The sequence below is a fragment of the Eublepharis macularius genome, chromosome 16 (genome assembly GCF_028583425.1).
Source record: "Eublepharis macularius isolate TG4126 chromosome 16, MPM_Emac_v1.0, whole genome shotgun sequence".
NCBI classification, from domain to species: domain Eukaryota; kingdom Metazoa; phylum Chordata; class Lepidosauria; order Squamata; family Eublepharidae; genus Eublepharis; species Eublepharis macularius.
Window position 1 is genome coordinate 31,295,105 of NC_072805.1, and position 26,825 is coordinate 31,321,929.

The following is a 26,825-nucleotide window of genomic DNA, read 5'->3' on the forward strand; positions in this document are numbered from 1 at the left end:
TCCCCTCATGCTGCTCACGACTCTGCAGAGGATGAGAGATGAGCCAAGTACCTGGAGAATATGGTCAACAACATGGAGCAAGCGCCCTTGGGAAAGACTTCTGGCGCACAGGAAAGATGCCAGGAAACAGAGAATAAGGAAGATCAGTGGGAAGAGATTCCTCTGTCCTGGTCCAATTAGAGGTGTTTCACAGAACATATTAACACTTCCAATGCCTGAAGCTTCTCCAGCCCCTCCTAGCCTCTCCCCATAGAACTTCAGCCTGGGAGTTTCTAAGCTGCATCTGTGGAATCCTTCTTTCAAAAGGCCACATTTGAGCAACAGGCCTTAAGGCAGCCTTGCACAATCCCAACGGCACGATGTATTTCACTAGCCAAAGGGCTGGACCTGGAACATTCTGCACGTGACACGTGCACTTGAAATCCTGACCTCAACAACGTCCACCCCCACATGCTTCTTTTGCTGCCAGGGATATCTGTGCATAGATATGCACAATCCAGTTTGGAAGCAGCGGGGAGAAGGATAGTGTCAGGTAGGTAGCCATGTTGGTCTGTAACAGAACAGCAGGATTCGAGTTCAGTGGAGACTTAGAGACCTACAAGATTTTCAGGTTATAAAATTTTGAGAATCAGAACTCCCTTCTACAGGGAGCTTTGACTCTCAAATGCTTATACCCTGAAAATCTTGTAGGTCTCTAAGGTGCCCCCAGACTCAAATCTTGTGGGGAGAAGCAGTGATTATTTTAACACCTTTTATTTTTCTACAAAGGAAATGGTCTCTACTAGAGGTGGACATGAACCGAAATACGAACCAAAGTTCATCACGAAACAGGCCATTTTTTGGTGGTTCGTCGGAAGGCATTTATGATGAACTGCAACATTTTTTCGGCTGGTTCATTATTTGGTTCGTCTCTGCAGACAGCCTGGTGCCAATCAACCAGTTTCCTAAGCAACAGTGGGAATGGGCTTTCTGCAGATCTTCTGCTGAACTGGAAGTGACGTATTCATGAACCAGTTTGCAAACCAGGCAATTTCATGCTGGTTCATGGTTCGTGAAATGCTACGAACCGCAACAAACCACTGTTTTCCCACTTTGTGCCCATCTCTAGTCTCTCCCATTGACAAAAGCAGAACAGAAGACTGTCCAGCCATCTCACTTTGCTAGTATAGAAAAATAACATTTTATTTAGTACATTTTAATTCCCTCCTTCCTCCAAGGAATTCATGGTTGCATGTATTGCTTCCTCCCTCTTCATTTTTTCCTCACAACCACACTGGGAAGTCACTGGTTCAAAGTCAGCCAACAATGTGGGGTTTCGAAATTTGGTCCCCCAGATCTTACTCCAACCACTACACCACCTTGGTTCACTCATTCCAGTGGTCAAAGGACACAAACCAGGGTAGGGAAAGTAACAAAGGAATTCAGAACTGCAAGATTTGAGTCCAGTAGCACCTTAAATACCAACAAGATTTTCAGGGTATAAGGTTCTGAGAGTCATAGCTCCCTTCAAACAGGGTTTCAGAATTATTATTGCGGGATCATCTGTAAAATGCATTAACTAAGCAAATCTATGGCTTCACTCTAACAATGCATGACTGGAGAGGGAAATGTATTTAGAACAGTTCTACTTGCACAAGGGCTGCAGCAACACACCGTGCTTTGATACAATTTTTAGCAAAATAATGTGCAAATAAAATCAGACCGTTTGGAAGATTTTAATCTCTTTGTTTCTGAAACTATATTGAAGGCTTTGTGCTAGGCCTTGCACACATGGAAAAGAATCACAGGAATACGATCACTTTTGCTTAGCGCAAGCAGACAGCGCTTCAGCTTGTGCATGGACTGTTGCGCTTGTGGAAACCTTTTGTGGTATCCAAACCACAGACTATCTTGACTCATAGATCCCCCCCCCGCCAGATAAACAGTTCTGCACTTGGTCTCCCATTCCACCCCAAAGATTTGGCAGTTACCGGCCACAGCTGCTGTCGCTGGCTCAGTGGTTCTGCCAAGGAAACCTCTTCACACGGCACCCGCACACCACACGGGCTAAATTTGGCCGGCTGCTACTATCAGCTCAAGGTCTGGCGGAGGCAAGTGCAGCTGCCAGCCCTGTGCTGGTATAAAGTAAGTGGTGCGGGGCCAGTCTGTACCTCCCTCGGGTTTCCAACTGAAATGACTTTGCTGTGGGCACCTGCTGCTGCTTACCTAACCCTCCTTGGCACAGTCTTGGGTGAGTTTCCTCTCCCTACCTCTCACCGCTCTTGGGCTGGGCAACCCCTCTGTGTTTGCTTCCTTGCTCCTTACTGACAGGGCTCAAAGATAAGCGGGGGGTGATTATTTCAGTCCCATATGATCAGGAACGTGCTTGATTTTATAGCCCTCCTTACAGGCCGTTCTGCCCCTTGCGGAGGAAAAGGGAGATAACTTCCTGTCTGTGCCTTGGATCTTTCTGGCATCTTTGGGAAGGGCCCTTGCTCAGTGATAGAACATTTGCTTGGCATGCCGAAGGTCTCAGGTTCAATCCCCGGCATCTCCAGTTAAAAGGATAGCGGGTGATGTGAAAGACCTCTGCCCGAGACCCTGGAGAGCCAACTGCCAGTCTGAGTGGACAATACTGACCTTGATGGACCAATGGTTTGATCCGGTATAAGACAGCTTCATGCGACTTCTTTCCTTTCACAGTAAGCTGACGTTCCTACTTCAAGCACAGATAGGAGCTACACCTCTGGGATAAGAGTCTTTCTCCCCCTTTTCCTTAGCAGCCTTTTTTGCACGCTCTCATATTAGGATGCTCTGGGATGTGCAGCATGCACAGATGCTGCCTACACCACAAACACTTGGGCTTGGAGTGACTGGAGATCCAGGCGTCCACTATGCGCCTGGCTGTTCCCAGGATCTCAGCGGAACAGTTGATCTCACACTTGGATCAACTCTCTGAGCCCAGGCTGGAAGTTTTGTCTTTTGCTCTGACAAATGTAGCCAAATCTAGTCCTCAGCAAGGATGCTGATTTCTTTTTAATTTCTGGCTTGCATGTTGCTTCCTAGGCTGTGGGGTTCCTGCAATTAGACCAAATGTGAGGGACACAGAGCGAATTGTCAATGGAGAGAATGCAATATCAGGCTCCTGGCCCTGGCAGGTGTCTCTGCAGGTAAGACTGTTTGATCTTTTCCAGAGGGGGTGCACTTTCACTGCCTTGAATAATGAAAAACAGCAACCACTAAAGAAAGGGACGGAGTGGCTTCTCCTACCTGTCCCCTTCATTACCTGTCCTTTTTTCCTGCCTGCTGCATTTCATACACAGTAAGAGAAGGGAGAGGAACCACAGAGCTGGGGTGCATGTGGGAAACAGGTAGGAGCAGCAGGGCCTGCTAAACCTCTTGCTTCTGCAGGGATCTGCCAGGTATAACTCTGAAATTGGCAGGTTAGTGGAGGGATCGGGGCTCCATGGTAGAGCATCTGCTTTGCACGCAGAAGGTCCTTAACATCTCTAGTTAGAAGGATCCTCAAGTAAGAAGGTGATGTGAAAGATCTCTACCTGAGATCCTTGGGAGCGGTTACCAATCAGAGTAGGCAATCCCAACTGTGATAGATCAAAGGTCTGACTCAGTAGAAGACAGTTTCAATCCTAGAAAAAGTGTCCAGGGTAGACTTTTATTTTTGTGCATCACAAATCTGTTCTCATAACTGCAATCCTGTGTAGAATGGCTCCTCTCTATGCCCATAGGGCTAAAATGGGATTAACGCTGCACTGTGAGCAGTACAAGCTATCCAAAGCAGCAGAGAATCTCCAGAATTGGGTCAAGGGCTACGCACTACCACCAACAAAGATGCCTACTGTCTGCTTGACAAGGGACTCATGTGTTCCAATTAGTGCTGGAGAATCTGAATTACTGCTGGCCTTTATATTTTCAAAGGGAGAACAGCCATTGTGTGTCTGTCCCAGTAGCCTTGGCTTGAGAGGCTAGCCTGTCCTCTTAATGGAGCCTGCATCAAACCGCCTCTGCTCCATCTTCAAGATTCTTAACAGCCTTCTAAGCCCAGCTGAAATCCCCCACCCTACTCCATCCCATTTTTGCACTGCTAAACACTACCCTGAAGAAACAAAATCTAATTCTTGCTTACTACTTTGCGGTGTTTAAGTTTGTCCTACTGAAGGTATTTCCCTACTACTACGATCCTTAATGAGATTAGGGCTCTAGGTCTCTAGAGCAAAATACGGCTCTTTAAAAAAGGATATGAAATCTTTAAGTTAAAGTCTATCGGAGGGGTAGGTGGGATGTTAGAATAATCGGTATGTGAACAGAATGGTGGGAGGGAAGGCAGTGTGGTATAGCCCCACCTCATCAGAACTTGGAAGCTAAGCCAGTTTGGTGCTTGGATGGAAGACCAGATCTTTGTCTGGCACTCTAACCACTACACAACACAGCCTTAATATCTCAAAAGAGCAGACTGAGCACTCTACTCCACCCCTAAACAGAATCAGGGAAGAGAACAAACAAGTAAGGAACGTGGTCTCCACTCATTAGCTGAGACGTTCGGAAGCAATGCCCTCATTTTAAAGTCTACTCAGTGGCTAGGATGGCACTGAAGAAACAATGTATCTCCACCACCACTGCACCCACACAAATACCAAGTTATGTTCCTCATAAAATCTAGCAATGCCCATTTCCCACAGGTAAATTCTACTCTATGTTTACTTGGAATTCCCCATCAGTGATGATTGTACTACTACTTACTACTATTCCCTGCAATTTTGCTCCTCCTCGCTTTGTTGCTTCATATCAGCTTCTTCAGCTCAGCTATGCTGGCTACGTCTCTCTTCCCTGGAAGTGGCTGCAGCACTCCTGAAACAATCATTAACCAAATTCTTATTCCTGACTGAGCGGCTTTTCTGCTTTTCTCTTTGGAACCACAGTATACTCATTAATATTTTCCTTTTTTTCCCTTCATGCTCTTAATTTCATAATCACCCATTCACAATAATAAACTGAGTAATATAGAAAATGTTGGAATGCAGCTCGCTGGCAGCAATGCCATCCGAGTTCTTTGTAGGAAAAAAATGAACCAGTTATGTCAATTCCATACACAGCACGGTTTTGGTCCATAAGCATTTCCTTCCCCTTTTTTGCTCTTTCTTCCCAGACAAGCTCCGGCGCCCATTTCTGTGGAGGCTCCCTGATTAACGAGAACTGGGTCGTTACTGCTGCTCACTGTAACCTGAGGTGAGAAATCTTCATTTCCCTGACAAAACACTGCGAGTAACCGCAAACACTTTTTTTTTTTTTGCTTAACTGAAGACTTAAACCCATCTAGGATGGGAAAGGGAGAATGATAAATCTTGGAGAAGGAAGCCAGCTGGTATTTTGTAATGATTTTAATGAAAGCAGATTCCAATATAAGAACTGATATTCTGGGGATGGATGCAGCAGCAGCATAGTACTGCTAATCTACTTCACTCTCAAATCAAAGTCCAAATGATAATACAATGATTCCAGTAACTGAAGATATGACTCAGTATGAACTTTGGCAGATCATGAGAGGGAGGGCAGGAAGAGATAAGTCAGTGGTAAGTTCTCATAGCCCTTTCTTATATGCCCAGGGTGATGCTGATCGCCACTTTTGGGGTCAGGAAGGAATTTTCCACCCGGCCAGATTGCCTTCCTCTTCAGGGTCATGGGGGGGAGTAGAAGGGTAGCTGTGAATTTCCTGCTTTGTGCAGGGGGTTGGACTAGATGACCCTTGGGTCACTTCCAGTGATCTGATTCTGTATTCTGTACTGAGGCTACCTTTAGTCATACTCCTTTCTGCCCACATACAAGAGCCTAACCTTCATCAGAAAGTATGCAATTAACAAGAGTCGTAATAGCACATCAGGGGTATTGCGGAAACCCGCAGCAGCCTCCTAAGCGATTCCTTCTTCTTCCAGCCCCTACTCACATTATGTTGTCCTTGGAGAATACGATCGAAGCTCCAACGCAGAGCCAGTCCAGGTGAAGTCAATAGCCAAGGTGAGACAATTATACCATATCAGGACACTTCTGTTTTGTAATGTCTGGATTTCCACACACACACACACCCAAGAACTTTATTGTTAAGATATAAGATACATATATAATGATACTTACTACAAATTTTTAATTTTCAAGTTTTTAACCAAGACACACAAAACAACTTTCAACTGTTTTCTGGGAAAAGAGGTGGTGGAACTCAGTGGGTTGTCAGCACAGGGGGCAACTCTTGGTGGGAGGTGGTGCCCCTGGTACCACATGTGCGCACGTAAAGTGCACGCATGCTTCCAGGGCCAATGATGTCACTTTGGGTCAGCTGGAACAAGGGGGAGTTTTAAAAAGTTTAAATTGCTCTTGGTGAAAATGGTCACATGGTTGGTGGCCCCGCCACCCCGATTAGATTGCCCTCCGTGCTGCTACAGCGGCGCAGAGGGCAATCTAAACTCTCCTCTGTCTGGAGATCAGGGGGCGGGGCCACCAACGTGACCATTTTCAAGAGGTTCCAGAACTCCATTCCACTGTGTTCCAGCTGAAAAAAAGCTCTGTTGCTATTCATGATCTACTTTCTGCAGTTATGCTATGTAGTATAATATTAATAAGATGTTGTTTTCTAAAATATCTTACAAACTTATAAATGATTGTGGAATTTTTAAACACGATATTATAATGTTATCTTAAAGTCAAAATACTTTCGGTAAGAAAATCAGAAAGGCGAAAAATTTATGTGATCTGAAGAGAAACCATATTAAAGTTTAGGTATAAGCGATCAAGGAGACGGAGAACTATCACATAAGCTAGTTGTCTTATCACTTATTTTGAATATATTTTTCTCAAATGTATCTCAAGTGCGGTGCTTTGTATTCTGTATAAGTTTCTATGCACTTTCTATTGTCATTTCTATTTCTTTTTTTCAAACAAAACTTTATAAAAAGAGAAAAAAGAACATTAGAAAGGAGGAAAATCTCCGCAGACAGGAAAACTACAAATTGTTAAAAGGCCAAAGTACATCAGAGGGCATTTGCTAGCCTTTAGAAAACCTGAATAGATGGAGGTTCACATGGGGAGGGCAGACCTCTGGGGCCAATACCAAAAAGAGTGCACCATAGATTTCTTGTGAGAATGGAACCTGAAGCAAGGCCTCTCTCTATTTAAAAGCACATGGAAGCGCCGTAAGGAAATGAATGCTTTTTGAGATAGATGATTTAGGGCTTTACAAGTCATAGTTACCACTTCGAACATGGCCCAGAAAATAGTCAGGAAACCAGCATTAACCCACCTTATAACACCAGAAAGAAGCCTGGCTTCAGATTCTGCATCCATTGACGTTTCTGAATTTTATTCAGGAGCAGTCTCACAAAGGACGTATTACAGTAGTCTAGTCTGGAGCTCAGTAAGGCATGGATGAGAGTAACGTAAGGCTCAAAGGGGCATCCCTGGCAAATGTTAATACACAAAGCTGCTTTATACCAAATCAGACCCCGGGTCCATCAAAGTCAGCAGGGTCTCAGGTGGAGGTCTTTCACATCACCTGTGACCTGGTGTTTTTCCTGGTGTTTTCCAGGCCATCACCCATCCATCCTGGGATTCTAGAACCCTCAACAATGACATCACCCTGTTGAAGCTGTCCTCCCCTGCGCAGCTGAATGCCCGCGTGTCTCCCGTCTGCCTGGCTTCTGCCACAGAGACGCTGCCCACAGGGCTGAAATGCATCACAACTGGCTGGGGACGGACTAGCAGCACTGGTAAGCGGGGCAACTGGGCTGGAGTCAGTCTGGGAAACAGGCCAGCAGGAAGAGAGGATAAATGCAACCCCAACTTTGCACACTGTGTTTGGAGTTGAATGTCAGAATGCGACCAGAAGGAAAGCATTGGTACTTCTGCATTCTACCTGGGCCAGATGTGCCAACAGCTGCAGATTAGGGCCTGGGAGGGAGAGAAGTGGGGGAAATCTCTTTCCTTTTCTTACCAAAGGTAGACAAATGTTCTTCTGATACCAAAGAGATTATAACAACAGATGGGGGCGTGGGGGGTATTCTCTTGTTAAGGCTGCCCCTGAGTTGGTTTGTTTTCCCAGCGAGTGGTTCAGCAATCAAGTTGCAGCAGGTGGCTCTTCCCTTGGTGACGGTCAACCAGTGCCAGCAATACTGGGGCAGTCGCATCACCAGCTCCATGGTATGCGCCGGGGGTGCTGGTGCCTCCTCCTGTCAGGTAAGGATGTGATTATAAGTGGAGATGGGGGGCATTTTGTGAATAGCACGGCACTGCAACAAAGGATCTCTTCTCCAAAGGCGACATGGTAGTGGTGGTGGGAGACAGGTAAGAGGAAGGATGGAGCACGACATTCATTGCACCTTAGTCCTATGACAGATGCGGCACACATGCACTCCCTCAACATGGCAGGTCTCCAAGAACATGAGGACAATACAGGAAAATGTTTCGTAACACACCTTCCGTTCTCAACCACAGTTCTGCACACTTCCAGTTCATGCTGAAATACTGGACTAAGCATATGGGAAATCCCGAGGCGAATGTGCCAAGCCTGTGCCCTCTGAAGGACTCCTTCTCAGCAATTCACTCTTTTGAGGACAAGCCCTTTTAGTGACCCAGTGTCTCAACAGGATGGTGCCGGTCATTATTACAGTCATTTACTGAGGCTTACGAGTTATGCGCCGCTTGTATCTGATCAAAAGGTCCATCTAACTCAGCACTGTATGGTCCAATAAATGGCCAGCAGGAAGCTTCCAGCCAGAGCATGGAGGCAACAGCCATTCTCTATTGGTCCTAGAATCTAATCGTCGGAGGCATCGCGCCTCTGAACATGGAGCGTCCATTTAGCTGTTATGGCTAATGGCTTCTCCTCTCCCAATGTTTCCAATCCTTCTGAAAGGTTGAGAAACAAGTGTGCAGGGGTGCCATTCCTACACATGCCCACTCTGCTTGTTGTTGCTGCTGTAGATGTGTTTCTTGTGCCACCCCCACCCCCCTGAATGTCTCAGCCCACAGGGCTGTATGAAATGGATGCAAATTCCCCCGGATGCCGGCATCAGTTCCTTGAATTGAGAGTGGAAGATAAATGTGAGAAATTAACAACTCACTAGCTTGCAGCCCATTCTGTTACCCCAATGGCCTAAGATGCCAAAACCTGAGAAAGTCATGCATCTGGGAGCTGGCAAGGACTTTCCTGCCTAAGTTAAAGGGACAACCCTTCTCTCTCTCTAGGGTGATTCTGGAGGCCCTCTTGTGTGCCTGAAAGGCTCAGTCTGGAACCTGATTGGGATAGTATCCTGGGGCACCACCAACTGCAACGTCCGGACTCCTGCTGTCTATACCCGCGTCTCCCAATTTCGCACCTGGATCGAACAAGTCATCTCTAGAAACTGACCACTCCACTGCGGTGCTCAAAGCTGGAATAAAGCCGGCAGGACTACTCCTGTTTAGGAAAAGTATTGAAGATCAGTAACACAATTGAACCCAGAAGAAATCTAAAGTCAAGTGTTTCACTCCAAAGAAATAAAAATGAAGGCTCTCTGTCAGGTTGGCTTGCCCTTCCCCTTGCATACGATTCCAAGGGTTTTATTCAGATTCCTACAACATAACAGTTCTGAACTTCATTCTAGCTGTGGTAGCATTTTACAGCCAACAGAGGGAGCCAAGAGATGGATTCCCATCTCAACGGTTTACGGCAAGACTTTTACAGAAATAGTGGAAATCTGTCCTGTACATTTTGGCTATTTAGCCCAGTCAGAAAACAAACACTGGGACATATTCACATTGTACAAACTATTAAAGCCTCTTTGTTCCTGGTGGACAGTATCCTACTCTAATAATTCAAGCAAGGTTACCCACTTTCGTTTGGCACAGCAGAATTAAACTGAACTCCAACGTTAAAAACGTATATTCCATCTGACAGAGTGATCCTTGTCTCATGAAAGCTTACACTGGAATAAATTCGGTTAGTTAAGTCGATATCAGATTCCTGTATAAGCATTCTATTCTGTGTTCTGTAAAGACTTCATTTCATAAGTGCAAATTACAGAAATACCAAGCATTGATTAGAAAAATCAGGACTGGGCCAGGAACTTTTATTTTGCCCCAAGATGATTTCATAAAGCATGCCCGGGAGTCACAAAAATGTACATTAGGATCCCCAAATTGAAGACACCGTTGCCCTGAGGCCTGCCATTAAAACGTTGCCACAACCCACCCACCAGCCAAAGGCATTCCACCAACCACTGAATGAGAGCCAACATTTTATTGAATAAACAGGATACGTTTACAAATTTAAACGGACGGAATACACAAAATAAATAATTCTATATACCAATTTCAACATTACAGGTTAATTGCCATGTATCAAATCACAACCTAAAAAACAGATTCCGTAGTGTAAAAAAAAAGGGGTGGGAAAAGAGGCACCGAAGAAAAATATTACAGCCATGAATACTTGAGAGACAAAAAGGAAACAGGCCGCTGTCCCACTGAGAAGGAAGGAAGGAGACTCTAGACAATCCCAATTCGGACACGGTGAGAGAGAAGAAAATACACAGGTCCAAAAAGCCATGGCGGGTTCTTTAAAACCTGCAGACTGGAAGACTTCCAAAAGGCACAGTTTGGTCACTAAAAAAAATGGTAAGGACAGGAGGACACCACAAGGGGATGGTCCACAGTTCAAAGGTCACCTTTGTGCAGTACTGAGTAGAACAACGGCCTGCTCCGAGCTGGAACATAACCTTATATAAACCAGCAGCTCCCATACAGTGTTCAGTCATAACAAGCAAGCTTCCCTCAGAAGGCCTACACACCTGAAGCAGCCTTCTACAGAGTTCTTGGTCCATTAAGGCCAGCACTGTCTACTCTGATGGAAAGTGAATCTCCAAGGTCTCAGCTGGAGAAAGCCTTTCACATTACCTACTCAACTGGTTTTCAACTGGAGATCTCTAGATTCCCCCCCACACACAACATTTGGCCACGTGTTTGTGTCCACGCTCAGGCTTATTCTCTGTTTGCACAGTAAAAAGAAAAAGCTCAACGGGCTTGGCTAACACCCCTTGCTGAGGCATGTGCTAGAATATACCCACAAAAACCTGGGTGCTGGGGCTCCTCTCCAAGACAACTCGGAAAGGGTCTCTGGCAGGTAGAAAATCTGAAAATCACCAGTTTTAAGACATTTGTATCCACCCTTCACTATATGGCAACAAGGCAGCAGAACAGATGTGAAGAATAAAGAAAAAAGCTGAAGGAAGTAATAGCTCTTGCACCCATGGATAGCTGACCAAGTCATACTCTGACAAAGGGAGCTTGATTCTCAAAAGCTTATAACCTGGAAGACTTGGTGGTCTTGGAAGGTGCGAGGAGACTCTAATCTTGTTCAAGTCACACCCTGAATGTTTTAAAATAGGCCTCTTGTTCCTGTGTTTCATATTCTATGCAATGTTTCTGCTAAGAAGCAACAGAGCGAGATTCAGGATTCAGAAAACTGCTTTACGAATGCCTAGAGCATGACTTTATCCGATGAGGATTTTATTCTCTCATTTGAGCAAAGCCCTTATTATGCCACACCACAAACAGCTTTTGACAGCCCTTCCCTTTGAGGTTCAAAAGCAACTTGCAGTACTGCATGGAGGGTGGTATACAAGAAACAAGAGCAAAGCCATGTTTGGGTACACATCACTAGTTGTGTGGTCTTTGGATCTTAATTTCAGGCAGCAACTTCATGAGGGATTTCAGAGGGCAAGAAAAGGAGTAGTTTACATAAGGCACTGGTGGGCAACGAACATGGAGGAATGTTTGGTCTAAGCCACGTGTGGCCAGGCACTTGGGGTGCTTTTCAAATGGCTGTCAGAGCTTTCTCTATTCCACCCCTCCCATTTCCTGGGCGCTCCCCAGTACACAGTGAATACACCGTCTGCAACAACCTGTTGACCAACTCCTAGAGTTTCATGTCAGCTCCTGTTTTGTTAAGTGAAAATATCAAACAAAACAGTTAATGCATTTGATTGACCAAATGTGAAGGCCTTTTCAGATTTTGAACTACTACATGGCAGGAAGGGTAAAGGTAAAAGGTAAAGGTAGTCCCCTGTGCAAGCACCGAGTCACTACTGACCCAAGGGGGAACGTCACATCCCGACATTTTCTTGGCAGACTTTTTATTATGGGGTGGTTTGCCATTGCCTTCCCCAGTCATCTACACTTTACCCCCCAGGAAACTGGATACTCATTTTACCGACCTCAGAAGGATGGAAGGCTGAGTCAACCCTGAGCCGGCTATCTGAACCCGGCTTCCGCCAGGATCGAACTCAGGTCGTGAGCAGAGCTTGGGCTGCAGTACTGCAGCTTACCACTCTGCACCACGGGGCTCTTCTTGGCAGGAAGGGTGGAAGAGGCAACCATTTTCCATTGGCAACCATCACACCAGAATTTTGTATCCACAGGTATCCTAGTTTGTTCACAAGGCTTGGCTAGCTGCCTCAAGACTCAGCTACGTTATGTCCAACACAGGATGTCCACACACAAAAATGGCCTTCTCATGTTGTGGTCCTCCCAAGAAATGTAACATCTCCCTTCCCCTTCTCCACAGCGCCAACTGCCACTGACAGGGAGACATGTGATGGAATGACATCACGGGTTAGAGAAGCAAGAAGAGATGGCCAAGAGGTATGTGTTGTGGTATGTGGGTTGGGCCTCACTGGGAAGAGACCAGGGCTCTAGAAGAGGTTCTCTTCCTTTCTAAGGCAGCAACTGAGGACATAGGACAGTTCATGGAGAAGTCCGAGCTGCAGTCACAGTACATTTCCAGCAGCAATGGTATCAGCATTCCTAGAAAGGGACCACAATTAGCCCTTCAACCTCCTTCACTGCAGAATCTGGGTCAACTATTGTCACATCTGAAGGGCTCCACAGCACTAAGGGGAGGGAGGACATAATGGGGTCACATGTGAGGTTTTGGCAGCTTTAATAAAGACAGTGCTACGTTGGTGGCCTATTGTGCTCCATCAATCCACATTGTTGTTTGTGCTGATACTAACTTGGCTTATATGTTTCAAGCATGCCAGTGGCTAGGACCCCAAAGAGAACTTCCGTGCACAAGTTCTGGGGCTTTAGGGACTCTCCCTTCCAACTGCAACCATGTGCTCTACAACAAGCCACTGCGCCCTGTCCCCCAATTCAGGATATGTGTTAGGAATAACCTTCAATAAGGAGACAAAATCAGAAGGAAACTTTGGTGTGCGTTGCAGGGGGGCTTGAGCAATCTTGAGAAACCCTTGAATGAAGGCCAATGAAGATTGGGGAGGGGGGATTTTACTCCTTGTGGAAATACCCCAACAGTAAGCTTGCGTGAAAGGGACACAATACAAGGTATACACAATTTCAGGCCCTCATAGAGGAGAAAGCCTCCTCCCATTTGGAAAAGGAACTTACTCCCATGGGGGAAGCTTCATGGTGCAAAGAGCCTTAAGAGAAAGGTGCTCACCTGGAATGTTACTGGCAGGGCAGAAAGACATATGCCAGGCTCCAACTTCCCCTCATTCTTGTCAGCAGAATAAGCTGACCCAAGTTCCTCTTTCCCATCCCTGCTCACTGACATTTAAGGCACATTATTGCTTCAAAGGCACCCAACCAACAGGGTGGGGGAGTCCTGTCCAAAGAGAACTTTGGGGAGCAGCACATCAGCATGGAGCGGCTGCTGTTGTTTCAAACACTCCAAAAGGGGCACAATGGGGGCAGCAGCCGCCCCCTGGCCAAATCCCACATCACTCGTGGCATTTCTGGAATTCCTGCTTAGTAGCAAAGTAGCACATGAGCCATTATCTGAAGTGACAGGCATGACCCACACATCCTGTACTGCACAGACCAGGATTTCACACCACTAGAGCTGAGAAGAGTTTTACACAGTATCGCTAAGTTCCAATATCTTTACAACATTTCCTTTTTCTGATTGGGAGAAGGGGTGGTAGAAGGCCGAGGCCAATCTCAAAAGCCAGAGGAGGAGGAAATCCACAAGCGTGTGATTGGCAAATACAGATATAATAAATCAGCTCTGCATTCTCCAGAGTGGCACGAGCCAACCTAAAGTCACGAGAGTTCTGCTTAATCCACGAGGGGAAACTATGACGTATTTCTTGGCCTCAAAACGCCTGGTTAGGAAACACTCTGGAGGCCACAGTATTAGCACAGGTGATCTTTTGCTAAGTTGGCATCCTACCCATAATCTGTAAGAGGAACAGAAGATCTAGAAAGATAAACACCTTGGTACCTTCAGAAGCACTCCCATGAACGTAGCAAGCATGCTGATCGGAAGGCCAGTGTGCCCCTAGTGGTAGACACTGATGCACTTCTCATAGTAAATGAACCTTCGATTAAGTTGAAGGACTTGAAGCTGAGCACCAGTCCACCGAGGAGAGCGAGAGTCTCCTGAACCACTAGATGTCACCCTGGCTTACGAGTTTTGGCAGAATGCGTCTCCAACCCTGTAGCCGGAATAAGGAGATGAATCAATCCCGTTATATCTGAACATTAAAACTTTCTTTAGGCACATGAGCACAAGCTTCTTTTTACATGTGTATTTGCTAACGATGAATCCCAAACCACAGCTAGATCTGCATGTCTGTCTCTCGCTTTCATAGGGAAATGCATACTAGGAGCTACCCCAGATGCTTCTACCGGGCTCGCTCCCAAGCCCTTCTGCTGAGTCACTGTGCAACAGTGTAATAAAACTTAACAACAATTGAGTACCCAAAATAAGGCCCTGTGATGCCACAGCCGATGAGTCAGAAGAGTTACCGGCAGACAGTTCCGTTCTCTGAAACGGGTCATGCCCTTAAATGATGGAAGGGGCTGGTTTCTGCGAAATGGTGCCATGGCAGCAAGGGCACCTGTGCCAATCAGGAATAAGGCAGAGAGGCCGAATTAAGGCCAGAAATGCCACTTGCTGAACTCTGCGGGAATAAATGCAAAGCTGGGCCTTCTTTCTTAAGGCGAAATTAATTTCTAAACTTTGAGGAGTAGGTTTTGCCTCACACTGAAGGTCTAACAGATCTCCTGTGCCTGAGGACGGAACTTAGTTTAAAAAAAAAACCCAGGCAAAACTGGTTAGTGCCTTTGGAGATGTGTCATGTGGCAAAGTTTCCTTACTAGAACCCATTTGGATTGTTTCATGTTACTTGGTCCAAAAGGCACTTCCGGCATCAACCGCCAGGCCTGCTCTTTCTCTGTGGCATGTTAAAACCAAGGGGAATTGGGTTATAATTCAGGGGAGGGAAGGATGTAGTTGTGTGAATTAGCTGGGGGGGGGGGGCGCTCTTCAAACCATCAGGTTCCTAAACCACACTGTCAGCACCCTTGTAGGCCAACTGCAGAGATGGTAACAGCAAGTGTGCGCAGTCCACTCCCTCTTGCTTTCAATCCAAGCCTTTAATGGGAGGAATGTACCTTCACTGTGATGGGGGACCTTCTGAGGGGGTGTGAGATGTCCAGAGGTAAAAAACACAGCCGCCTGGCATTTCCTTCGGCCACTTGCAATGCTGCAACTGAGTCACACACTGGGCTTCGGCTGAGTCAGACCCGGAGCTATGACTGCATTCTGCTGCACATTCATCCCAGCGTTAAATGGAAAGAAACAAAAGAGATCAACATAATGCTGCAGAACGCAGGAGAGGGAAGAGGTAGGGACAAACCACACTGCCTTCCATCCAATTAAGGCTAGTGTGGTTAAAGCACATCCTTTTCTCTGGTCTATGATATGTCAGAGTGAAAACAGCAGCACTGTCTTGGACTTTCCCCATTTTACCTTTAGGTGGATGGAAAGCAGGGGTTTGGCACTAGAGCAAGGGCGTTTGGAGCAAGGGTGTTTAAAACAAGGCTAGACCCAAAACACCTGTGCACAAATGGTTCCAATGTATCTAGACTTTCAGCTCCCGACATTATGCTGTGCACTCCCCACCCCCAAAATACACACTTCTAACATTATGGCAACTTCTGGAATGCATTCAATGCAGTGTGAGTGGCTGTAGCTAGAAGGAAACGAAACAGACAATCTCTGAGCTCTCACAGAAACATCTTGAGCCCCCATACACAGGGAACTCTTTGGACCCTGACTTGAGTCAAGAGCCTATGCCAGCAATCCACCGGACCCCACTGGTGACAAAAATTGGTTTTTAACCACTTGGAATCAATAAATAGTAAGAAGCAGCAAGAATCCTTAGTCGAGGGAGGGCTCTCTCCTCTTTATTGGCTCCAGGATTTCTGGCGATGAACTCTGGACTTCTTCCAAGGCCTGGCCAAGAAACAGACATTTCTACTTGTCCCTTCTAGGGGGAAGACTCTGTGGCTGACACTACCGGGGTGAGGTGGATTTCACCTTGGCAGTAGTGAGGGTACTGCAGTGTCCAGAAAGTACCACCTCCTTATAGGCGGCAGCATGGACATGGCGGCTGCTCCTTGAGAGAAGGAAGAGGGAAGCCGGTGCCTGGGCTTCTTCTTGCTTAACAGATGCAGCGCACAACACGTCCCGATGGAAAGAATGAACAAGTCCTCCTGAGGAATGGTCAGCCATTGTACTGCTGCTGGTAGCGCAAGTTCAGCTCCCGTAGCTCCCGTTCCCGCACACGCCGAGACTTGTTGGATTTGGTGGAGCGACTGGAGCGGGTGGACTGGGCTGATTTGGTGCTTTGGCAACGAGATGATGCCCTCTTGAGGAGGTTCTGAGAGATGGAACGGTGCAGGTTCTTCATGGAAGAGGAAGCAGCCATGCTGACCACCCAGGGGTGCTTTAAGGCCTGAAGAGCTGTCATTCGGTCACCAGGATCCACTGTCAGCAGACGGTCAATGAAATCCTTAGCGAGATTGGACACGCTTGGCCATGGCTGAAAATTCAAGAGACATGTGTAAGGGGAAAAGGTTTAATTATACATTTTGAAGAACTAATAAAAGCATGGCCTCAATGAGTGAGTGAGGCTGTTTCAAGCTGTTACGTTTTCCTATAGTGCTTGCTCAAGAAATATATGAAGATGAATATATATATATGAGAGAATATATGAAGGAACTAACTAAACTCATTTCCTTCCCATGCCATTCCTTCTTTCCTGCCTTTCTGGAGGAGCATGGAAAGAAGCCATATAAAAACGTGCTCAAATTTGGCATGTATTCTTGGCAGGAGGACACTGGATTTCCCTATCCATTTTCCTCCCAGACAAACTACAATTGTCAGAGGGAACACATGGGTCATTATGTTCCCCAACGAAACTGTCAGTTATGCACATCCCACATGTACATACTCCTTGGCAGGTGCCTAAGGCCCACTTCACACTTGTCTGGCAATGTGGTTGGAGCACTTCCTCAGGATGACATCTGCCACCATTGTTACAGAACCACTGGGATATAGGAATCACGCAAGCGAGGTTAACTGCATAGTACTCTTCTGTTTGAGCATTGCTGTGTCAACAGTAACTGCATGATTCCTGCATCCAAAAGAGTTCCAGAGAGAGGCACAGGGAATGGCTACTACACTTCTGCCAAGGGGGTATGATTTGACCCCCAAAAGCACGCTAGGAAAGTATTCAGGAAAGCAGTCAGGTATCACAGGGGCACAACACAGGATTAAGAAGCAACTGTGCTCCAAGACTCAAGGGGAGGAAGCAGTTTAAAAAGCACTCGCATCTGAAAGCTGGAATGTCTATATTCCATAGCTACCTCTTTTGCAGTGTGAGCAATCAATCAGTCTCCATATCACTCTTAAGGCAGATTAAAAGATTTCATCGTGTTTGTTACAACTGATGCCAATTCTAGAGATCCAATTAAAACAGCCATACTCTGGAGTGTTCTTTTCGCTCAGGCACTATCGGGAAAGTGAGGAATTCTAAAAGGATCTGTGTTCAGAATGTCTTAAAATCATTTCAAGCAGCCTACATTTTTTAAACCATAAAAACAGGTTTGATTCAATCCATGCTTAATGGAGGTGTTAAAAGCCTCTTTGACACAGGCCGCTTGGTCTGAAGGCTGGACCAGATGATACGCGCGAGATGAGTCAAGTCAGACGTGCCCCAACTCATGTACACATTACATTGGGAGCTAACGTTCTGAAGTGCTCTGGGGCCAAATTCTGCTCATGAGTACGGGAGGAAGAGGGGCTTCAGCCTCTCCCCCCAACCCACTGTTTTCTGGAGCTGAAATGGCTGCAGGGAAGGTTGTTTGCCCTGCTGTGGGGCACCAAGTTCTACAGTCAGCACACATGAAATCTCACAATGGGGCAAAGAGCAGCCCCCCTCAGCCATTTTAGCTCAGGAAAACAGCACGGGAGGGAAGGCTAATGCTCCTCCTCCTACTGTGCTGTGCTCACAATCTGAATCCAGCCCCATGGCACTTGGGAATGTTAGTACCCTGATGATATATCTGACACAAATCCAGCTGTGGTGCCAGCGTGGTGTAGTGGTTACAGTGTTGGACTAGGATCTGTAGAGACTCAGGTTCTGTCATGGATGCTCTCTAGGTGATGCTCTCTAGGTGACCTTGGGGCAGTTATTCTCTCTCAGCCTAACCTACCTCACAAGGTCGTTGTGAGGATAATATGCAGGAGAGGAAAATGATGTAAGCCCCTTTGGGTTCCCAATGGAAAGATAAATAAATAAATATTAAATAGTTGCTCCTCCCCTGACTCAACTTATGTCTACTTGCATCCCCAGTCATTGCTTGGTAGGGTGAGTGTTTTAAAGTGCCCTTACGTGAACAAAACTGCCTACTCACATAGAAGATACAAATGTTCTGTTACCTTGACTTTTACACTAGAAATGGAAGTTCTTGGTTCTTTAGTGCTATAGCTATACGCCATTTTATAAAACAGATCAATTAACCCATCAACCCATTACGGAAGGCCCAAGTCCAACATGCTAGGCCTTGCAAATCCGTATTTTTTTTTTAAAAAAAACAAGTTGTGAAGTTCTCTGAGGACCAGTTGATAAATTCTGCAGAATCAACTAGTAAAAACATACTCTAGATTGCACTATCTCAGGTTGCAGGTGGGGCGAGAGCTGTTGCATGTGTAAATCTTCACCCACACCCATAAACAAGCATAAAAACACCCTACCTGCACAGAGGAAAACAGTTTGGCTGTAAGAAAAGTTGGCTAAATTCTTCCCTCTGACGTGCTAGGTTTATATGCAATAAGGAGCTTAAAGATAGGGCAGCGTTTCGATACATAATAACCTCAACTCAGTCATACAGTCCAAGAAAAAATTTATCACTGAATCTCCTGAATGTATAAATCAGACATAGGAAAGTTTTAGGGGTCAGGAAGATTCTGAGAAACAAGCTGTCTACTCAGTGAGGATAGAAGCCCCACAATGCTGTATCACAAGCAGTAATTTTAAAATCAATTAGGAGGAGTGTACACCAAAAAAAATCCAGGAAATCTAGTTCCAGGCTTCTTAGATCCCCCAAAAATCCAGGATCTCCAAAATCTAGGAAAGGTTCTCTGATCCAGCTCAGACAGATTACAGAATCCCAGATTTATTCCGCCATTATTCTCTATGGAAAAAACTGTCCAGGGGCTATCTGGGGGGTCTAGGGGGGCATTTTCCAAGCAAACTCCATCAAATTTGCAGGGAACTGACTCCTGACTGTCCTCTAAAGATCCCCCAGTTTCAGAAAGGTTGGACCCTGGGGGGCCAATTCTACGGGCCCCTGAAGAAGGTGCCCCCAGTCACTCTCCACTGTTTCCTATGGGAGAAACATTTCCAAGCAGGCTCTCAGGCAGAGACACATAGGGACAAGGCTGCTAGTGGTCAAAGGCACGCTGTCAAATGCAAGAGGAATCCCCTCTAAAACCAAAGTGAAGGGGAGCAACAACCAACATCAAACCAGAGAATCATGTCAAAGCAGCAAATTCCACCCAAACCATACTGAAGCAAGGGACATTACAGTATCTTCAGCCAACCAGTCTCAATGACAGAAGCCAGGCAAACAAGCTCCTGCACAGACTGGCCACTCGCTCCCCACTCCCTGCCTCTCTCCTCCTCCCTCCCACCTCTGCCTCACTTCCCTGCTCTTGGAAAAAAGCATGGGAGAAGCCCAGGAGGGAGACAGCTTGAAGCTGAAGCTACATTTCCTAGATAAATCCAGATTTATCTGGAGTCTGGATCTAGGATTCTTGAGTTTGGGGTAGTGGTTAAGAGGGCAGGACTCTAATCTGGAGAACCAGGTTTGATTCCCCACTCCTCCACTTGTAGCCAGCTGCATGACCTTGGATCAGTCACAGCTTCTAGGAGCTCTCTCATCCCCACCCACCTCATAGAGTGTTTGTTGTGTGGATAATAATAACATACCTTGTATGCTTGGAATTGAAAAGGCATATTATTTCTCTAAATCAACAAACCAAAGAGAAAACTGTTATTCAGAATTGTTAAGTGTAATATAAACTGATCAAAGATGCTTATTTATTCAGTCAAAATACTAGCATTTATTCAAAACATAGCCAGCAACTCTGGGCCAGTTGTGGGAAAAAATGTTTTAACCTTGAAAAAAGTATTAATTAGTTCAAGTCCACATTGTACTCTACAGATACAGCTCCTAGAAAAAGTGTTAAGCATCCTCCCCTCTTGAATAAGGAACTAAGATCCAAAATAGACAACTGGAAATAAATTACCACATTCTGCCTCGACAGACGAGTCAGCATTACCAGCCCATTTAAGTGGAGCTAAACAGAAACCCCCACAAGCGGGAATTGGATTTCTTATCCCTCCAATTACTCCAGCACCATCAAAAATAGGGGAGCTACAGAGCACTAGTAATTAGAAATCTCTTCTGGTCAGCAAACACAAATCGGTTTATTGATCTGTTTATGCTACTGGAGATTTCACCTGCTGTATTGTACGTATCCATGCCTTGATTTAATTAAGCTACCTGCCTTAAAAAAGAAAGTAAGAATATATCCTGCTGCTGAAGTTAAAGTGAGAGGAGTTTAGCAGTTTCTTTGTCTCCTCCTAGCAAAGCTGATCCATTTTGCAAAAGTACCGTGTTGTTTGGTTTTAGTCTCTGTAAAAAATACATTTCCACGCTGAAACTGGGGAGGGGTCAGTGGAACCAAAAATGGGGGTGGGGACAAAATAATTAGAACAAAATCTTATTTTGCTTGTCTTTGGGTTTCAAAAGCCATTCCAACATCCAAGGTTGCAAACTATATTTTACTAGAGCTTGGAACTTATCAGGCCCACATATTTTGTTTTACCTTGCAGTCATACTTTATCTTACATTTACCCAATTTTGGTCTCTTTCATTCAGGCTCTTTAAACCTACTTTGTCTTATGATGACAAATATTTTTTTACACAGATCTAATGGATAAAGCACAGCAGCAACAACAAAAACCTGGATCAAAACAGGTTTTGGAACACTTGGAATAAAGCTTCATTGACTGCAAGAGGACAGTGTTTTAAATCTTTAAAATAATATGTTTCCCTTCAGAAGCCAAAAATGTTTAAACAGCCCTATAAAAAGGATCTTCTATACATGTTTTAAACAAAGGGCAATATTTGTTTCATCCCTACAGCAAAGTAACTCGTTATTCTCATTTTATTGAGAACTCAAAGTGACTCTGTGACCCTGAGCAGAGGTGGCCAGACAAGAGGCAGCAGCCCAAAACACATTTGAATCTTCAACCAACCAGCCCAGAGGAAAAGATAAAGAGCAAAATCTAATGGGCAACTTGTAGGTTAAACCTAATAAACACATGAAGCTAATTTATATCCAGTCAGACCAGTGCTCCACCTGACTCAATAGAGTCTACTCAGTCAGTAGCTCTCCAGGGTCCCAGAATCCTTTCCCAGTCCTACTACCCCAGAGGCTGTCTTTCGAGATGCCAATTACCAGGACTGGGACCTCATACAGGGGCTCTGCCAGTGGGTCCTTCCAAGGATGGATGTCAGCTGCCAGTGGGAACTGCAAACCATATGGAGCCACAGGGCAAGAATATTTGCTCTGTCTACTAAGTTCAGATTTTGGCACTGGATATATTCTTGAGAGATCACAAAATACCAGTCTCTCCCTTTGTGTTGCCAATCTCTCTCTTTCCACCGCCACCAAAAGAAGAATGGTCACAAAAGGCAAAATACTGATGCCATCCGCAGATGGATAATTATTTTTTCAGTTGCCTGCACGTCTGACAGTTTGCTGAAAACTTATTCTATAGTAATGAACACCAAAACCTGTTGTTGTACGGGGCAGTCACCTTTCAATGTCATTTCCTGAAAAAAACACAGAAGCAAAAAACCAAAGCAGACACAGAGATGATGCTTACTGGTCATAACCACACAGTTATAACCTAGCAAACCAGAGCCATTTGTCTCATCAAAGTTAATATCATGCAAGAAGCAGCCGCTCACTGATGCTGAAAATGAAAGAATGTCCATCAGGGGCTCCCAAAAGAAGCTGTTACTCATAAGAAATTGAAATCAGGTCTCCCATCTACTGTTAAGCGGGTCCTTTCATCAGCCCAGACAACATCACAGCGTGTGAAGCATATGACTGATGAAGTACTCATTACTGTGATTGGTTTGCAATCTGTGGCCGTTGAGGAATCAAACAACATCGCTCATCACTAGGTGCCTGCAAAACAAGGCACAAAGACTTGGGGCGGGGGAAGCCAGTTGGTTTCATCAGGCTAGCAAAGCCTCAGTACGGTTGCAAATTCACTGGTCCTGTGGAATGCAATTATTTTCCCAGCACGATCAATCTTATTTCTAACAGAGAAGAGGAACACAGGAACTTAATGGAACTGCCTTATATGGAGTACTGGTACACCCAGCACAATATTGTCTATGCAGACTGGCAGCAACCCTTCAACGGCTCAGACAGGTCTTTCCCACCCCTGATGCCTCAGAACCTTTACAATGGAAAGGCTGGGAACTGAAATCGGGAGCTTACACGTGCAAAGTTGGTGCTCCACCATGGAGCTTTGGGCCTTCTCTTTAAGGGGGAGGGGGGGAGGCGCCATTTTGGATGCTGTTTCATTCAGGATGGTAAAACCAGATTGATTTCGTGGCAATGCAGTGCTTGCATTACGTTACCTACATGTGGCATAATATAATGCCTGCCTTAACAAAGAAATAACTCCAGAGTTTAAATGAATATTACAACAATCCATTTTATCAGCACTAAATGCAGCCGTGGGCATATATTCTTATGCAAGTGGGCTGCAGAGCCACTGCAGATGCTATGGGCTTGATCCTTCATAACAACGCAAACTGGCTTAACTAGGGATTTCAAAATGTTTGCCTCCGTTCAAGACCCAAGCACATGAGCGCCTTCAGCAGAGAGGGCAGTATGAGACAACAAAATATCCAATCCCAAATTCAGGGTTCCATGCATGTGCAAGGCTAAGGAGCCGTTCGTATTAAAAGAGGAAGCCAATCCATGCCACCATCATGCACCAGTCTTCTAAACCAAAACATTTTGCCTATCCATTTGCCGATACCACAAACAGGATTAAGCCAACCCGTCTACCAATTGCTGAACATTATTCTAGGAGCAAAATTGGTTGCCATCCCTCTTTGTCATGGCAATAAAATCTTTTCTGCACATGGTGCGATGCTGGGCATGAACAAATGCAGACGGGACGTGATATATTGTACACACGTGAAAGTTTCTGGGAAAGGAAACTTGTGAATTGCACACACTCCCCAGTTTCTTTATCCAGCACTCTTCCTTACCCAAAGTGCTGCTGTGAACTAAATGCTGGGGTTGCTTTACTGGAAAGAGGATTATAATCTTTCACCAGAAGACAAATGAGTTAACATCGGTTGCAGCACAAGGGAGCTTTGAGGGCTGCAAGAAGAAATACGCCTCTAATCCTGTAGTAAGCTCCCTGGGAGCTGGGACTTGTCACCAGAACTTTAAATCTTGCTTTTAATCTGAAGACTTAAAAAAAACCCTAAAGTTAAAAAACTGAGCAAGGTTTTTTAGTCATAAGTATTCAATCCTTACTCCCTCACCCCCACCCCAACATGACAGAGGCCAATTAAAACCATCACTGTGCATGCAATGGGCAACTTTTATTTTATTATCTGACCTTTGCTCACAGCAAACCAGTTATGTGAACCATTTCTCTCAACTGCAAATCACAGTTTGGTGTTCCGAAGTAAACCCTGCCAAACTGGATGGAATACTGGCTTGCCAAACGAAAATGTATGCTGAACTGTCATCTGTTTTAATCCAGTTCTCAATAACCTCACAAAAAAAGTGACCCTGTTTTTCTTCAAGAACAGTTTCGCCATAGCAAGGGCTTCCATATGAACAGGATGTACCCACCTGAGGTAAGGCAGGTCCCTGGAGGGAGAAGTGAGAGGAGTCATGAGTATATCTGATTTGTATTAAAGTTGAAAGGAAAGATTCTCAGAGAAGCAACAAACAAGTAACTGCTCCACTGGACGCCCAATAAGCTGCCACAAACTATGGGCTGGATCCTGCAAGTTCATTTCTGCGCATGGAAGGGATTTTTGCCAATCTCTGCCCCAAGCAAACCTTGGTCTCTCCCCTCATGCTGTTCCTAGGGGTTCCCTGTTCCCCCAGGAGCAGCATTTCAGGGGGCATTATAGGCTGCAGCAGGATAGAGGGATCTAAACTATCGAATTCTTTGCTGCTCTTTGTGGTTCCAAGGCCAAGAAGCAGCCACATGCTGCCCAAGGACAAGTGGGCAGTAAGGAAAGTGAATGGAAGAAGGTTCTATACAGGAGGTTATAGCAGATCAGAATTCCTAGTTATGAAAGGCACTGGGGTGGGGTTCATATATCCTAACAGTATCACCTCAGCTGCAATCTCTATTCTGGTTGGCCTAACATGACGGCCCTCTCAGATCCTGAAAAGCCAAGGCTTCACGACTGCCTCTTCAGTCTGGAGAACTCCACCAAGCTCGAAGCTCTTCTACTGTTTCACCTCACCCTGCCGATAAAATTCCAGGAAACTCTATCCTGCCTGTCACATGACTTCCAGGATAACTGACAACTGTTTAGAACCACAGACTGTGCCCTACAAGCTCTTACAGTCACCCAGAGATCACCTGCAACCACCTTTGTGGGCTCTTGTGTGGCTCAGAACAATCTTGCACTCAAGGCATTTGGCAAACAGCAGGGCAGGAGACATCATCAAAAGTGGTTTCCCACTACTTTGCCCCATGTTCTTAGGCAGGCACAGAGGAGCCACCAGCACTGGCCCATCCAGCAGTAGTGATCTTTTGGAGGGTGGGGACACATGTAACACTTTGCTTTAGGGTGAATCAGTCCAAATAGTATTGTGTGGTTGCCAATGCTGCTGTAAGCCTTGCCTGCCCCTTTGTGGGCTCAAACGAGTTATTGCTGGGGCCAGAAATGTTCTGGCAGGTGTCAGTATCCAAGGCCCACAAAAGAGGAAGTCTGGAGGGGGGGGGTTACCTGGTTGACTTGTTTGCTGGAATGAGGCAATTTCAGCAAACCACCCCCATCCAGAAGAAGCAACACTGTCTCTTCTTAAGCATTTGGGATCCAGGCCCTCTATAAGGATTGTAGCATTGGAGCTTTCTTATCTCGCCTCCACAGATCTCTTCCTCCAGTAACTGGTGGATTGCCAGTGTGGCCCAAACACACACCACACCGTAGTACATGCGATGGATGGGCTGAAGCTTGAGGAGGGGCTGTGGCTTAGTGGAAAATCTTTCAGAATTTGCATGCAGAAGGTCCTAGGGTTCAATCTTCCACATCTCCAGTTAAGGATCAGGTTGCAGGTGATGTGAAAGACCTCCACCTGAGATTCTGGGGAGCCATGGCCAGTCTGAGGAGACAACATTGACCGTGATGGGCCAATAGTCTGATTCAGTATAAGGCAGCTTCATGTGTGATGCGTCCTCCAGGGCTCCTCTTTTCAGCCTAGTGTGCTGGTCAAGTGGGATTCTATCAGCATCTGGATGACAGATCTTAAGTAACAAGCACTCAAACAGAGGAGGAGGAAGAAAGGATAAGAGAGGGACAACCTTTTAATAATCCACAGTACTCTAAGGGTATCTAAGGATATGCAACCATCTGCTCTCTCTCTCTCTCTCTCTCTCTCTCTCTCTCTCTATCCAAGCTCATTTTTCCCTTATATTCTGAAATCTCGTAAAACTGTTTCAATCCCAACAGGCTTTTGGAGGGTGGGGCAAATGGCTGTTTTAAATGGGATTTTATTTTATCAGCTGCTGTGCTATTAGTTAGTGCTGTTTTAAGTCGTAGTGTCTTGGATTTTAATTACTATTTAGCTATGGAGTCTGTTGTTTGATAAATATTTTGTAAGGTACCTCATTTCAGGTCATAAGAAATGGTCTAAACACAATAAAAGAAATAATAAAAGGAATTAAGTCTGCCATATATGGATCCCAACGGCCATATTACACTACTGAAGTCACAGTACAAACATAAAGGAAAAAGAAGAGCCTATGGCTACAGCTATCTGTCCTTTGGACTTTTAAATTATGTTTTGTGCCAAGTGCATCCAAATTTCACATGACAAAAAACTGAACCCCGACGTTTTTTCACTTGTATACATTTACTCTTTGCTTCCTAGTCAGACTGAAAGGCAAAAGAAAGGTGTGTAAGTCACTGAAGTCTTGGTCGCTGAAAATCCTGTTCAGCACATTTTCCCTCTGCTTCTCATACACTTTTAAGTTACTCTTCACAGATCTGAGGGCTAGAAACATGGACATTCCTTTAAAAAGAAAAACAAAGATGCTCAGATTCAATCCATTTAAAATAGGTGTGGACATGGAATAAACAGACAGCACTACTTAGGATTCTATAATATTGATTCCACCGAGACAAGCTTTTAG

The 26,825-nt window shown here is 45.4% G+C and overlaps 2 protein-coding genes across 2 annotated transcripts in view; one reads left to right on the forward strand and one right to left on the reverse strand.

The window, feature by feature from the left end:
- The first annotated feature begins 2,062 nt into the window (after positions 1 to 2,062).
- Positions 2,063 to 9,904, forward strand: CTRL (chymotrypsin like). The gene is made up of 7 exons (XM_055000672.1): positions 2,063 to 2,230; positions 3,046 to 3,149; positions 5,144 to 5,223; positions 5,928 to 6,009; positions 7,571 to 7,751; positions 8,084 to 8,217; positions 9,229 to 9,904. The coding sequence occupies exons 1-7, from the start codon at positions 2,173 to 2,175 to the stop codon at positions 9,388 to 9,390; spliced, it is 801 nt and encodes a 266-aa protein (XP_054856647.1). The 5' UTR covers positions 2,063 to 2,172; the 3' UTR covers positions 9,391 to 9,904.
- A 5,133-nt stretch (positions 9,905 to 15,037) lies between these two features.
- Positions 15,038 to 26,825, reverse strand: part of PSKH1 (protein serine kinase H1) — a 28,450-nt gene continuing 16,662 nt past the window's right edge. The window contains exon 3 of the mRNA XM_055000172.1: positions 15,038 to 16,871. Within this exon, the coding sequence (XP_054856147.1) occupies positions 16,554 to 16,871 (318 nt within the window). The 3' untranslated portion in view covers positions 15,038 to 16,553. The remainder of the gene's footprint in view (positions 16,872 to 26,825) is intronic.